The 14097-nt window shown below is 34.2% G+C and overlaps 1 protein-coding gene across 1 annotated transcript in view; it reads left to right on the forward strand.

The window, feature by feature from the left end:
- The window catches only part of LOC144966182 (uncharacterized), a 40408-nt gene that overhangs the window by 597 nt on the left and 25714 nt on the right, over positions 1-14097 (forward strand). The window contains exons 2-4 of the mRNA XM_078902335.1: positions 2332-3164; positions 3972-4052; positions 7744-9573. Coding sequence (XP_078758461.1) covers positions 2430-3164; positions 3972-4052; positions 7744-9573 — 2646 coding nt within the window. The 5' untranslated portion in view covers positions 2332-2429. The remainder of the gene's footprint in view (positions 1-2331; positions 3165-3971; positions 4053-7743; positions 9574-14097) is intronic.

Here is a 14097-nt window from a genome sequence, read left to right on the forward strand (position 1 = left end):
CCCAAAATTTTGTCTCGATCTCTGACTTTTCTCCCAACTACGAAGTCTAATTTAAGGCTGCAGCTATTCAGACTTGAGTCTGAATAGTCTCACATGGCTATTCGGACTCAAATTACAATGCGCATGTGCAATCAACATTCTATTAGGACCGGAGTCAGTCTGAATAGTCTCCCATGACTATATTATTTTTTGTTGTTGTTCGTTTTGTTTTTAATTTGGTTTTATTTAACATCAAATTGATGCAAATGAAAATAACAATTTCAATTATAAATTATAGTAACCCACTGACTTAATTTGACGTGAAAGAGAAAGTCAATCGATCAATTAATTGGAAGTCCAATTAAAGATTAACAAGAAAAGAGTTAAAATTTTAAAACTCTTCAAAACGAACAAAAGTCAGTCAAAGTAACTGGTCTAAAATAAAATCAGGACAAAGAATAGACATATTGTGATAGTGTGAGACATAGGAAGTAGGGGTATGGGCTGAGTCAGTGTGCAAAACAGAATTTCTCTTAACTCTTCTTCTACTTCTCTATAAGTTCCACCCTCTGCCCACTGCCTGCAGGGTTGCCCCCCCCCCCCCCCCCCCATTTTTTTGCACGTGTACAATGGAGTTTCAGTCTGAATAGCCACAGAACACTATTCAGGCTCGAGTCTGAAGTGCCACTTCGGTAATTTAATGTTTGTTGTTTTTTTATGGTGTTGGTGTCTAATACTAATATCAGACTTTTTAAACTTAAACTTTAAAATACTGAACACTCATTCTACCACGTTTCAATGTTAGTCGACATCCTTCAGACTTCAGAATGTCATTTTGTGCACCCAATGCATTAAGTGTTCCTTATTTGACTATTAGAAAAGGGGATGTGGGAGGCCTTCCGTAAGCTCCTCTCACCAAGGGAAACAACACAAGTATTCCTTTAACCTATAACTAACCCTAAGAAAAAAAAAAATCCTCCAACCTCGAGCTGACCCTTATTAAACCCCCCCCCCCCTCCCAAAAAAACCCCCCCGCAGACTGCTTTGCACTGCCTTTTTATACTTCGACGACAAAATTGCGATGGAGAACCAAAACTATGGTCATATTAGGAAATTTTAAACTTTCACTAGTCTATTGACAAATTGAATAAATAAACGCCTGACAAAAGATCCATGGGGGGTAGGAGTTGTGTATCATTACATCCATTTACCGTCATAGCCAACCTTTAGCAAACCAATCAATCACAAATTTCATGACTACAAACATAGACCAAATGAAAACTAAAACTGAACTAAAAGAAACTTTTAATAATAATTCCCCCTGTCTATTAGATTATAATGTGACCATAATATTTTTTAACTTTTCATCTTTATTGAAGTCTTACCCTTTTTGACAAGTAATCTTAAACTTTTTCTCATAAAGATCTCTTGAAATGTCTCCTCCGCATGTTATGTAGAAAGCGTTTTTTGTTGTTGTGATTGATAGATATGAGGTTTATCTTTGTCTTAGGTTGTATTTTTTTATGACTGTGGATTTTCACAGATAAGAACTGGTCCTTCTTTACATCATTTTACGGAATTTTACAGTATTTTCTCCAGACTTAATTTGCTCTAATGCAAATTGACGTTTTGTTTCTTGATATTTGTCTTCAATAATACCCATTAAAAAATACAAGGTTGACAATTTTCCATATATTTACGGAATTTAGTATTTTATAAACTCTCTGTATATTTTCCAATCACCTGCTACATACCTGCCTATTGTTATGGACCATCATCCGTAATTGTTACGGAAGTGTAAGGACAATTACGGACTTACAGAAATAGAAGAAATATTACTGATACAAATGGTCGCAACGTTAAATTAAAAAATAATAATTTTTTTCATTATTTACCGCATGCTACAATAAAAAAATGCCTCGTTGGCTGGTGACGAGTGACGTCATCGACTCGACACAGAAACTTTACCCTCATCGGTAGACACAGTGCAGTGTCGAAAGTAGGTCATCAATAAGCATATTATGATCGCGGGGGCCATTGGCATACAGATGTAAAAGGGTGTATCTATCATTTTTGTATTACTGAAATCTGACCATTAATTACTGATGAATTTTGTATTTCTTACTGAATTTGAAATTCTCAAGTAGGCAGGTATGCTGCTAAACAGAAAGTACATATCATCTTTTTACTGGATTTCAGCACTCAGAAAGGAGTCGGTCTATGTGTTTGTGTAAAATTTCAGTAAATTTTGCCTCCTGAATTGGCAACCCTGAATATAAACTTTTAGATTAGAATTTTAACAACTGTCAAAATTTAATATAATTTTCTGTTTTCAACTTTTTCTATTTGCAGGATGTCCATAATATGAAGCATCATTATAAAGTGTGCAATCACTTTGTTTGATTACAAATTATCCTGTTGTATTGGAGCATCTTTTTGACTGGTTGAAAATGGATGATCTAGACGATGGCTCAGCCTCTCCAGAATCTGCTGATGAAAATTTGACTGATCTACCACCATCTGAAGATCAGGTTTTCTCAAAGAACAGATCGAAGCGAAAACCGTCTAAAACACAGATAAAACATATTGCCCAGGGAGAATTTGGTCCCCCTGTGATGAATGGACAGACTCCTGGTGGTGTTGGAGGGACAAGAACTAATTCATCAAATACACACAATCCTCCTAATGAAAGGAAAAAAGTCTCAACTTCTAAAAATGTAAAATATGATACTCTTGTGCCAAAATTTGGGGACAACAACATTGATGATATGCAAGGCCTTTATGAGGCTGCTAATACACAGCTGCAATCACCAAGAGCAGCACGACGAGTGAAATGGTCTCCAAAAGTGGTAAAACAGAATGCATCTCCCCAATCTTCATCAGCTGCACAACATGCCTCCTTCCTGAATTCTTCACTTTCTTCATTAGACCAGTCACAGACAATGAATACCTCACCTCGCTCTGCATCAGGTCGGCCATCTCCATGTTATCCCTGTGCAATATGTGGCAAAGTCTTCAGAGTTCCAAGTCGTTTTGATAGTCATATGCTTGGTCATAGCAAAGGGAAACCTTTTTGTTGCAATACATGTGGCAAAATGTTTGCATCTCAAGAGAAGCTGGATAGACACTTACCAGTGCATAACTGTGATCGTCGTGCAGCTTTCACATGTGAGACTTGTGGAAAGGTAATCTGACTTTTCATTTTTTCCACAAAAATATATTATGTGAAATTATATATGAGCTCTATGTAATTGTTATTTTTTAATTCATATTACTTAATCTCCTTTTGAGAAACTTTTCTAAGCTTTGATACTTTGACATTCTTGATTTATAGAATTTCAATCACTTTGAGGTAAATTAGAATTGACTAATATAGAGATAGTCACAGATGAACCTTGAAACCGTGAACATATATGAGTTACGGTACTACTATGTGTTTGTTTTATTTTGATTTGGGTTAGCTAGTATATTATTATAAATTTTATATAATGCATCTCCACAATTTTTGTACTTTTTATTCCATTCATGCAGATAAAAGACACTTTTTTCTTTCTAAAAATACCTATTTAAGGTATACTATATACACTTTTCGTCATGGAAATGTTGGTAGGTCTGGTTTTTATTATTAATGCACTGCTGGACTATTAACTTTTAATTCGGTGAAATACCATTGTATTGGTGCTATGCACTCAAATGGCAAGTCACATATCACAAAGAAATTAAAATAGCATCTCTTTCAGGCAGACTGGCTTCATCTGTCTATCTTTCAGGCAAAATGATCCCTGTATGACTATGAACTTTCACCTGTGGTTGTTTCTAATTCTGATATTGTTGTGTTACCCAAATCTGCTTTGATCAGTGTAAATAAAAAATGAGAGTAAGGAATGGGAGTGCAGATGGTTTTTCCTTTTCTTAGCTTTATTTATAATTTATAGTCATGGTCTCCGGATTAAATTTTGTGTATTTTTATGTGATTCATTTTATGTCAATAGGTCTGTGTCAATTGGAGAGCATATTTGTATCACATGAAGGCAAAGCACACAGAATCTGGAGGGAAACGATTCTCTTGCAATGTAAGTTCATTTTGTTCTAAGTTACTAATTTGAAAATTTATGGTTCACAAATATTTTACATTCCATTTAATTTTTTGACATTTGTTTTGCATGAGTTTCCTTTATTTCCCCCCTTTGAAATTTAATGGTATGGATACCAAATTTTTTTAACGCAGTGAATTTATTTTGAGATGAACTTGAAATTTTACTACAGTCCACTCCGGATAATTGCAACTCAGTTAATCACAACATTTCCCAAGAAACGGAATTAATTCTTTATAAAAGTCACTGGTTAATTGCAACAATCTTTGATTAATCGGAACAACTTTTCGACCTCAAAAAGTGTCAAATTCAAGATATCAATCAAACAAAATCTCATGATTAAATTTTATCATGGGTGAAATCATGACTGGTTGAAGAATAGAGAGTCTGCGGGGTTTAATGCTAAAGGAGTGTATCACCATTCTAATAGAGACAAAAGAGGGCAGAGCTTTGTAGAATGGGTTTGTGCGGCTAGACAACAGGTAGACAATGCCAGTTGTAAGGAGAGACTGAACTATGATATCCATTGTTTTGGGATTGACAACTGTGCATTCTGATCGAGTTTGGTAAGAGCTTGTTGACTCTCATCACGACTAATATCTTTGATTCTTACAAATGTTGAATACAAAAGAGTGAAAATTAATCCACATCTGAATAAAATGCCGGCTTGCATCATAGCTGCTTTCGGTTGACAAACCTATACAGGGCTGTCATATGGTTTTTGTTTCAATCAAATTGCTCAGTTTGTGGTGGACTAAGAACAATATTTACAACAACTGGTTTGAGTTTACCTATGTGTAAAATGTTGCAATAGTGGACAGGAAACTCAACTTCGGTTAATCGCAACATTTTCGCTGATCCCAAGGTGTTGCGATTATCCAGAGTGGACTGTACTTCAATCCTCGAGTCTACAGAAAATGGGTGAACAGAGTTCTAGATAGTTTTTTAGCAATACCCTTTATCTGTTGCTCAATCCATCTTTTTAAGAGTTTATTTATATGTTTCATGTGTCAACTTTTTCTTTATTTAATTTTCATCCTCGACCATAAACATATGACTTGGGTATGTTGGTATCTGAGAAATAGAGTTTATTTTCTTCTTAATCAATGTTCTCTTGCTGTAATGCAGTAATGGATTTATTACAAAATTAAGTGTTGCACCAATTTTATATGGTGATCACGATGAATTAGGGTTTGGAATAACTCTTAATTAATATTACCAGTAAATATATGGAATTTAAGAGAAACATAGTCCTTTGATGTTTGTGAAGTGATCTGGCAAAACCCGCCAGATGCTGTGCAGGCTAATTTTGAGATATTTGAGTGAAAAATTGTAATTATCTGTAAGATTTTCGTTTTTTTCACTTCATCACTTTTAGTATCCATCCAACCACATTCTCGCGAAAGGATTTTATACTTTTAAACTAAAAGTTTGTTTAATTAAATTTTTCTCTGACTTCTATTGACGATGTGAAATGTCCTTGAGATTGACATATAATATGCCTCTGAGGTAGAAGATTTCAATTCAGTGCTGAGAGCCGAAATTTTTACCAAACCCCAACATATCACATATCATTCTTTTCGTCTTGGAGTGCAAGTCAGTGCATGTGAATACAAGCTATCAGCGAAACAGTAAAACTACTGTGCACATGTATAAACAAAACAAGTAACCGCAATAAGCAGTAGTCCCACATTCCATTCACTTTCCTGTGTGAAATATTGTGTCATCAATAAAGTCATGCGACTGGGAGTATTTTTCTTCAATTTTACATCATTATTTACAATATAAAATATTTTAAAATCATGAATGACGTCGTAACTAAGAAAACCGAGAGAGCAATCGAATAGCTAGGATGAAGCCGAACACGAACGTTCTCCTGCTAAAGTGTTATGTTAAGGAAGGAAGAAGGCTTTAAAAATAAGGGGGTGGTGGGGATAAAGTCAAAATCATTGGCTTGTGTTACAGACACAATATTTGAGTATGAATGTGGTGTGCAAATGCTGTTGTGATGGTAATGTAACTGTATTTTAAACAGTTTGTCATAAAAAAACGTATGTCTTGTCTTCAAAAAGCGATTTTCTCCATTAAAAAAAATATTTGACCTCCCTCTATTCAAATGTGAATAACTTGGGCCCTAATTAAGATAATTACAATATTCAAACTGCATTTTATTCAGAAATTGTGCCTCTGTCTAAATATATAATAATATGGGCTTGAATTTTTCTGACATCCAACAGGATTTGCCAGCTCACCTCACATTTAGGAAACAAGAATACATAATGTCCATTCTACGTCCGTTCCACAGGCTTAGATGGGAATAGATGAATTAAGTTTAAAATGAAATCACTACATTTAAGTCTTGACCCTAAAATTTTCTGATTCTCTTCCTAGCATTAAGATCACAATTACCAACAGAACTACAGAAATGAGTTTTAGAATGCAGCATTATTTGTTTCTCAAATTTAGAACAGGCTTAATCTGCTCTCCAGAATTAGTCTTTGTCTGGCATCTTTCAAGAGAATTCGTTTTATAGAATATTTTAAGTTAGCTTTTTTCTGAACAGTTCTTTGTAAAAAAATGTGTGATTGCTCAGGGTTTGTTAGTGTTTTTGTTTGTTTGTGGGTGTGTGTGCATACATTTTTTGCATTTTATTGAAACATTTTGGTGTAAAGCACTTTCAAGCTTAAGTGTATGAATTTGAAAGTTACGGTTATAAAATAAAGTAACTATTATTATTATTATTATTATTATTATTATTATTATTATTATTATTATAACAGTGGTAGCTTGAAACCGGTAAACCTGGCAAATCATGACAAATTTTTAAGGAACAATTTTTTTCTATATAATTTATCTCTCTAATTGGGAAAAGGTCATATGGCTAATCAGGAAAAAAAATTTCTGATTCCCGACATTTATTCTGATGATTTTTTTCCACTTTTATAAATTCTTTTCCTTGAAAAATATGAACAATGCAAATGGAGCAGGAACGCTCACTCGAAAGTCGCTACTACTCAGTCAGCCACCCCAACTCAATATGTGTACTAAAAGATTTTGCGTCTGTATCATTGCTTTTCGTCTCCTGCGGTGTGAATTGAGTCTCATACATTTAGGTGGGACAATGATTTAGCTCAATCCTGAGCTTGCATCACTGTCTTTTGCCTTGTCTGGTCTTATACTGGCCTTGCAGTTAAATGGGTAGGAGAAAAGATAAAGAATGAATCTGTCTATGATTGATAGACCAGATCTGTTGAAGTTTACACTTCTTAATCAGTCCATTTTATACCTAGAGATTGCCTTGACATGACAGAAGGGACAAAGTACTCAAGGCTTGTATTGTAGGTAAACTGAAATCTTCACCTTTCTGGCTAAGTCGCTTATCGGAGTGATTTTGGCAGCGATTGACATTTCCTGGTTAGAGAGGCCCCATTGTATTATTATTATTATTATTATTATTATTATTATTATTATTATTATTATTATTATTATTATTATTATTATTATTGTTGTAGATAGTGTTGTCATTGTTATTCATTTTGAATTGTCTCAGGTAATTGCTTTTGTTTGAATAGAGGTGTTATCAATATTTAATTTCATTGTAATTATTTGAAGTGAGGACACTTTGACAGGAAAGACTCACAGCTTGAACTTGTCCTCCTTCCTTTTACAGTTGTGCGGTCGACAGTTCCACAGTGGTCAACGTCTACGGAATCACATGGCAAGTCATGAGGTTGGTAAAAACCACTGCTGTCATGTGTGTGGCAAGTTGTTTGAAAGTCACAAGAAACTGGCCATCCACTCCCTCGTACACAACCTGTCCAGCATGCATGATCAAAATCTTCAATGTGTAGACTGTGGCCGTCAATATACAGAATGGATTGCATTTAAACAGCATATGAAAACACATGGAACAGAAGGCGTTCATTACCCGTGTGGCATTTGTGGAGAGACTTTTACCACACAGTATGAGAAAGAGAAACACAAAAGAGTTCATAAACAAGTACAATGTGGTGTTTGTAATAGATATTTCAGATCATCATCTGTCTTGTCTGTTCATTTACGTATTCATACTGGAGAAAAGCCTTACAAATGTGGACTCTGTGATAAAGAATTCTCTCAGCTTTCTGTGATGAAAATTCACATGCGTATACACATCAAAGATGGAAGATATGATTGTAAGATATGCACTGCCATTTTTACTGATGTCATGGACTATTTCAAACATTATGTGGCACACTTTGAGGATGGTAATCTTCAGTGTGAGATTTGTGGAAAGTTATTTGATAACATCAAGAAAAAAAATCGCCACATGGCAGCTCATCAGGATAGGACAGGCCGTCAGTGTCATATTTGTGGGAAGGAATTCGGAAGAGTGTCTCATTTAGAAGCTCATATGCTTTGTCACTCTGATAATGCACCAATTATGTGTAAGATATGTGGGAAAATGTTCTCCTCTGACGAAGTCCTCACTGCTCATTATACTCTTCATATAAAACCAGATATGAATGATTCAGAAGTTTTAACTGAAAGCCCTCTATTTTGTGGTTTATGTGGGAAAATGTTTAAAGATCAAGAGTACCTTGATAAGCACATGAAAAGGCATGAAGATATCAGCTCTGTAACTACTAATATATCTAGAACCATCAAAAGTGAAGATGTAATGTTAGACGAAGACATAGTTGAGGTGCTGAATGGACACTTTCAATGTAAAGAATGTGGAAAAACATTTGGTCAAGAAGACCATCTTGTAGTTCATAGTAGAGAGCATACTGGTTTGAAACCTCATATTTGTGTCATGTGTGGTCAGAGCTTCATGCTTAGAAAGTTACTATTTGAACATGGCTTAACACATCGAAGCAAAGATTTGATTAATCATACTCCTATTCAACAAGGTAAATCAGAGTCCATTTCAAATGTTAGATATAATAGATCATCATCAGGAAAGCACAACATAGATTCTGATTCTGGCAGCAGCTCTGAGACAGACACAGATTGCGATCATGAGGAAAATGTCCGTCAGTCTAAAGGAAAACAACCACAAGTAATAAATGAAAAGGAACCATCATCCTCATCATCATCTCCACCACTGCCATCATCATCGTCTGAAATAAACCATCCTTATGATTCAAGTGTGTCGGATGAAAATCGGCCCTCAGCTACAGCTTACTCCTCTCAGCAGAGCTATTCATTGCCACATATTGGAACCAGTAAAGTCCCTTCCTCCTCTTACATCTCCAGCTCTGTGTCATCCTCGTCATCAACCTCATTAAGAAATAGAAACGATGCTCACGCTGCTGGGCACCAAATGCAAGATCAGTTTTCTTACAGAGATCAAGCCATAAACTCCCAAAATAATAATCCAATACCTCAAACCATGCATACGTCATTCGATGCAAAGAATGCTGGTCACAATACACAGCACATGAATATGTCAAGGCCTGAAATACAAATGCCAGTTGAAATGCACATGTCTTCATCACACCAAGACTTCAAAACCGACGTGAGTCATCATAATATTCCTTTGTCCTACCCTAGAGCCTACATGGCCTCTCCTAGCATGAGTAATATCCCTCTTCCTCACCATCATCCATCTCTACCTTCTAATTTTCCTGGACAAACCAGCAGATTCAATCCTGATTTGCACCATAATACTTTGTCTAATTTTCAGTTGCTTCCCCAAACTGCTTTTCACGAGCAAACTTATCACATGTGAAGGTAAAACAATTATTTTTGTGAGAGTATGACTGGGAATTAATTGATGAGTATGATAAACAATGATTTGTCCATATCAAACACTATTTACTCTAGTAAAGGACGTACCATTCACTTGTTCGATTTACCATGACTGCTTTCTCTCCAATTGTTACACTGAGATTAGTAATAGTTATCAGGGGCACAAGATGGATTTCAATTTTCTTCTTTTCCCACGGTTCTTCTCTGTTCTTAAGACTAAGAGTTTGAAACAAAAGGTCGTGAAACATAAAGTGGACACAAAACAAGTTGATCAAACCCTACTTTCATTACTTTATTTATCCTTTGTTTTACCAATTGATCATTAACCACTTCTGTCTCCATTTTAAAGCATATAAAATAATGCTGATGAGTTTGAATAAATCACCATAACCATATTATAAGGGAATTTGTCACTGATTCTGTCCCTTAGGTTTTTTTTCCAACACAGTGAACACTATTATGAGGACAACTTATACGTAAACAATTGAAGGCGTGATGGTTTCTATAAGTGAACGAATCTAACGAATGAGAACAGTGAAAATGCATTCATTCTTTTTTTCTTTTTGTTTTAAATTATGAAAATTTATCTCAATCAATGATGATAGCAAGAAATCAGCACCAGTTTTTCACAGTTATTTGCAAATGCTATTATAATCAGTGCAAGCAGTAAGCTTTCTGTTTTCAGTTGCTAGTATCGTTCAGAGTTATCTGTCCTGAATTATTAAGCTTTAATGGCCAATGTGATGGGTAGGTAGGTCTTTACAATTATGCCTTTTTATTTGATTCAGCACTTCAAAATACAATGCAAAATTTTGGGCGGGTGGTTGGATGGGAGCATCACCCTTGAATCATATACCTATGATGTTCGCATGGGTGTACGATCCGATAGTGATGTCGTTTCTTCTTCTCTTTACTAGCCTATCCTGCTTCTTTGGTTTGTGATTGTATTTTTGACAGGGGATATTTTTTTTTCTGTAAATCTTCTGCCTGTTTGTCCTTGGTTATTTATAATTTAGCTTATGATATCTTTAGGTTATGATTTTGATTTACATTTGTACTATTTTTGTTAGATTGCTTGTTTTTTTGTTTCAGCGGTCTCTCATATAACCTCAATTGTGTTGGAAGAGACCTAAAGCAACAAACAAAATTTTGGCTTTATGAGGATTTATTAATATTTTAGGAGTAATGCTTATGATTATTCAGTCTGGCAACATTCTTGTTATCTAACGGCATCTCTGCTAAGTCACCAATGAATCTTGACAGCATTCTCATTGCAGTTTTGCCTGATTTCCAATTTGTTAATGTAACTATCGCTTTCACTTTCTGAAACGTAAAAAAACCCCCAAAAACAATCAAACACTATCGGTATAGGATTCGAAGCAAGCGTTTCTCCTTCTGTTTACTTCTCTCTCTGTCGCTCGTTACAATGCGGAAGGGGTAAGAATGGAGTGGATTGTGATACAAATGATGTTTTGCAGCAAAGCATGGGTGCTTGTTTTCTTAACAAATGTCTTTTTTTTTTTTAGCCATTCACTAGTTTGGTACTTGGGTCTTGGAAGCATCAATAACATATTTAATTTGTGTGCAGATTTTCTTCGATTGGTAATTTATAATACAATATACAGAGGTATAAAAGAAATAGATAAACAGAGGTATAAAAGAAATAGAGTATACAGAGGTATAAGAGAAATAGAGATAAAAAAAGTTAACGGCAACAAACAGTAGCCCTAAATGATTTTCAATACATAATCCTATCAAACCGAGGCAAACAGTGGTTGCCCTGTTTACACCCAATCTTCGCCACCAATTGGCATCGTCCCTTTTGACCAAAGTTGTCATCAATTTCCTTTTTCCATTTATTTTTTTTTAAAGATTAGCCCTGCAGCTCATTTTGAATCATAGATGCAACAATTGGAGAGAATACAGTTTAAAATTTCTTGACATAACAGGTTTTTATGTTTATACTAAAGTAAAGTAAACATCACTAACAGTATTAATCTGATCTTTTTAAAACACTGATGTCAGCTTTTCTCTTTTGTGCTGTGACTTTGGGAGTAAAAGCCACAATTAGATAGAAAGAGAAAGAACGAGTTTTTAATCCTTGATCATTAAGACCATTAGATGATTTTTAAAAAATTTGACCTTTCTTTTCTGTTTTTAATTAATTTAAAGGAATGATGTGATTTTATTTGTTTACATCGTTTATCCATTATTTGTTAAATTTTTTTTGGTAAGGCCCATTATCATTTTCTCATTATTTCAATATATTTGATGGGTAGAAGTTGTAGAAATTTTTTATGTAGATAATAATAATAATAATAATACACATTTATATAGCGCTCATTCTCGTGTAAAACACAAGCTCTGGGCACTTTACAATATAAATATCAATTTTAAGTGAAAAAAAAAAAAAAAAAAAAAAAAAAAAAATAACAACAACAATAACAATTCATAGCCAAATCATAGATGAGATTAATGAAAGCATGATTGGGTGAATGTTTGGTTGGCAGACAGATATATTATGTGTTAAAGTTAAAGTCTACGAGATTGTCATGTGAATGTAATGTAGGTATATTTTAAAAAACAGTAAATGAATGGTTTATTATAAAAAAAAACCCCACAAAAACCAAACTCGCATTCTTCATTCAAGAAGCAGACAGCTGGTAATTGATTAGTAGGTCATAAATCGTGTGCCATATTTTCATATTTATTAATTCAAAACTGTGTTTTTGACTTTCACAACACACTTTTATGCGTGTTGCACTTTACCACCATTTTATTAAGGTTTGTGTTGGAACTAAAAGTAAATATGATTTAGAAAGCCTAACAACCCTATTTGAAAATGATTTTTAAGCTTTCAAAAATAAACAAATCACTTTCTCATGTCATCTTTGCTTTAGTCAGTGACTGAGATTTTTTTGTTTTGATTTTTGGATTTTTTATTAAGACACCAAAGGGGATGATCGCGTTAAAAATATTTTTATGCTTCATTAATATTATAATAATGCTTATAATGCTTAACAGCCATTTATGTATGATATTGCATGTTCATAAAATAAAAAGATAGAAATTGAATCAAATACCTTGGTGATTGACATATATTGATGGATTGATTCCTTTGATTGGAAGTTAGTTAACTTAGATAACCTTTGTTAATTTTTTTCTCTCAAATTACAGAATAACGAAGGCATTTTTTTTTCTTTCAGTTCTCTTTTTGTTTGGTTTGAGTAAATTAATATGGCCATCATATCACATTTTAGACTGAATAAATTGACTGTCACTGTAGATTTATCTTCACATCTTTAACTTCATTTTCAAATTAAAAAATAATAATGGAATCTTTTATTCATGATTTCTCTAAATATGAAATATATTTCAATGATCATTCTTGCCATATCTATTTCTTAAGAATACAAAAAAATGTGTCTCTGTGTGTCAGTTTGTGCTCAAGTGAAACTGTTACGAAGTCCAAAATTTATTAAAATTCCCATTTTCTTTCTTTTTTTTTTTTTTTTTTTCCTTTTGAGAGACACATTTTCAGTAATTATTTTAAGTTTGAATTTATATATACATAAAAAGCGACCTAAAATATGAAGCATTGTGATTCACTTGTCATTGGTTTAATTGTTTGGAAACTTGATGTTAACAATATGTTTCGTAGTTATTTAATTTATCAATATCAAAATCAAAATTTCATAGGGATATGCTTGAAAATGAATGTTTGACGACTATTTGGATGAGACACCCACCTCTACCTCTCTTCTTCTTCTTCTCTCTCTCCTCTCTCTTGTCTCATCTCTCATCTCTTCCTCTCTCTCTCTCTCTCTCTTTCTCTCTCTTTGTCTGCCAGTCTGTCTCACACTCTCTCTCTCTCTCTCTCTCTCTCTCTCTCTTTCTCTCTCTTTGTCTGCCAGTCTTGTCTCACTCTCCCTCTCTCTCTCTTTCTCTCTCTTTGTCTGCCAGTCTTGTCTCTCTCTCTCTCTCTCTCTCTCTCTCTCTCTCTCTCTCTCTCTCTCTCTCTCTCTCTCTCTTTCTTTCTCTCATCGAATAATGAGCAAATATATGATTTAAAAGGGGGAAAGTTTAAACTTTCTTATCTGTACCATTTTTTCAATAAAAAAGAATGGCATCAACGGTGGCAAAATGCAGTTTAAAATTTTACAGCAGCAAAATCTACCCATTTTTTATGAGTGTAAATTTTTAATAAAGTCTTTCTGAAAGAGAAGCATCTTGTTTCTATTTGAGCAAAACTGTTTTAATGCGGTTTCAAACCGTTTGCATGATGGCTGAG

This window comes from Berghia stephanieae, chromosome 2 (assembly GCF_034508935.2).
Source record: "Berghia stephanieae isolate SIO BIC M18660-M18661 chromosome 2, UCSD_Bste_1.3, whole genome shotgun sequence".
In the NCBI taxonomy this organism is placed as follows: Eukaryota; Metazoa; Mollusca; class Gastropoda; order Nudibranchia; family Aeolidiidae; genus Berghia; species Berghia stephanieae.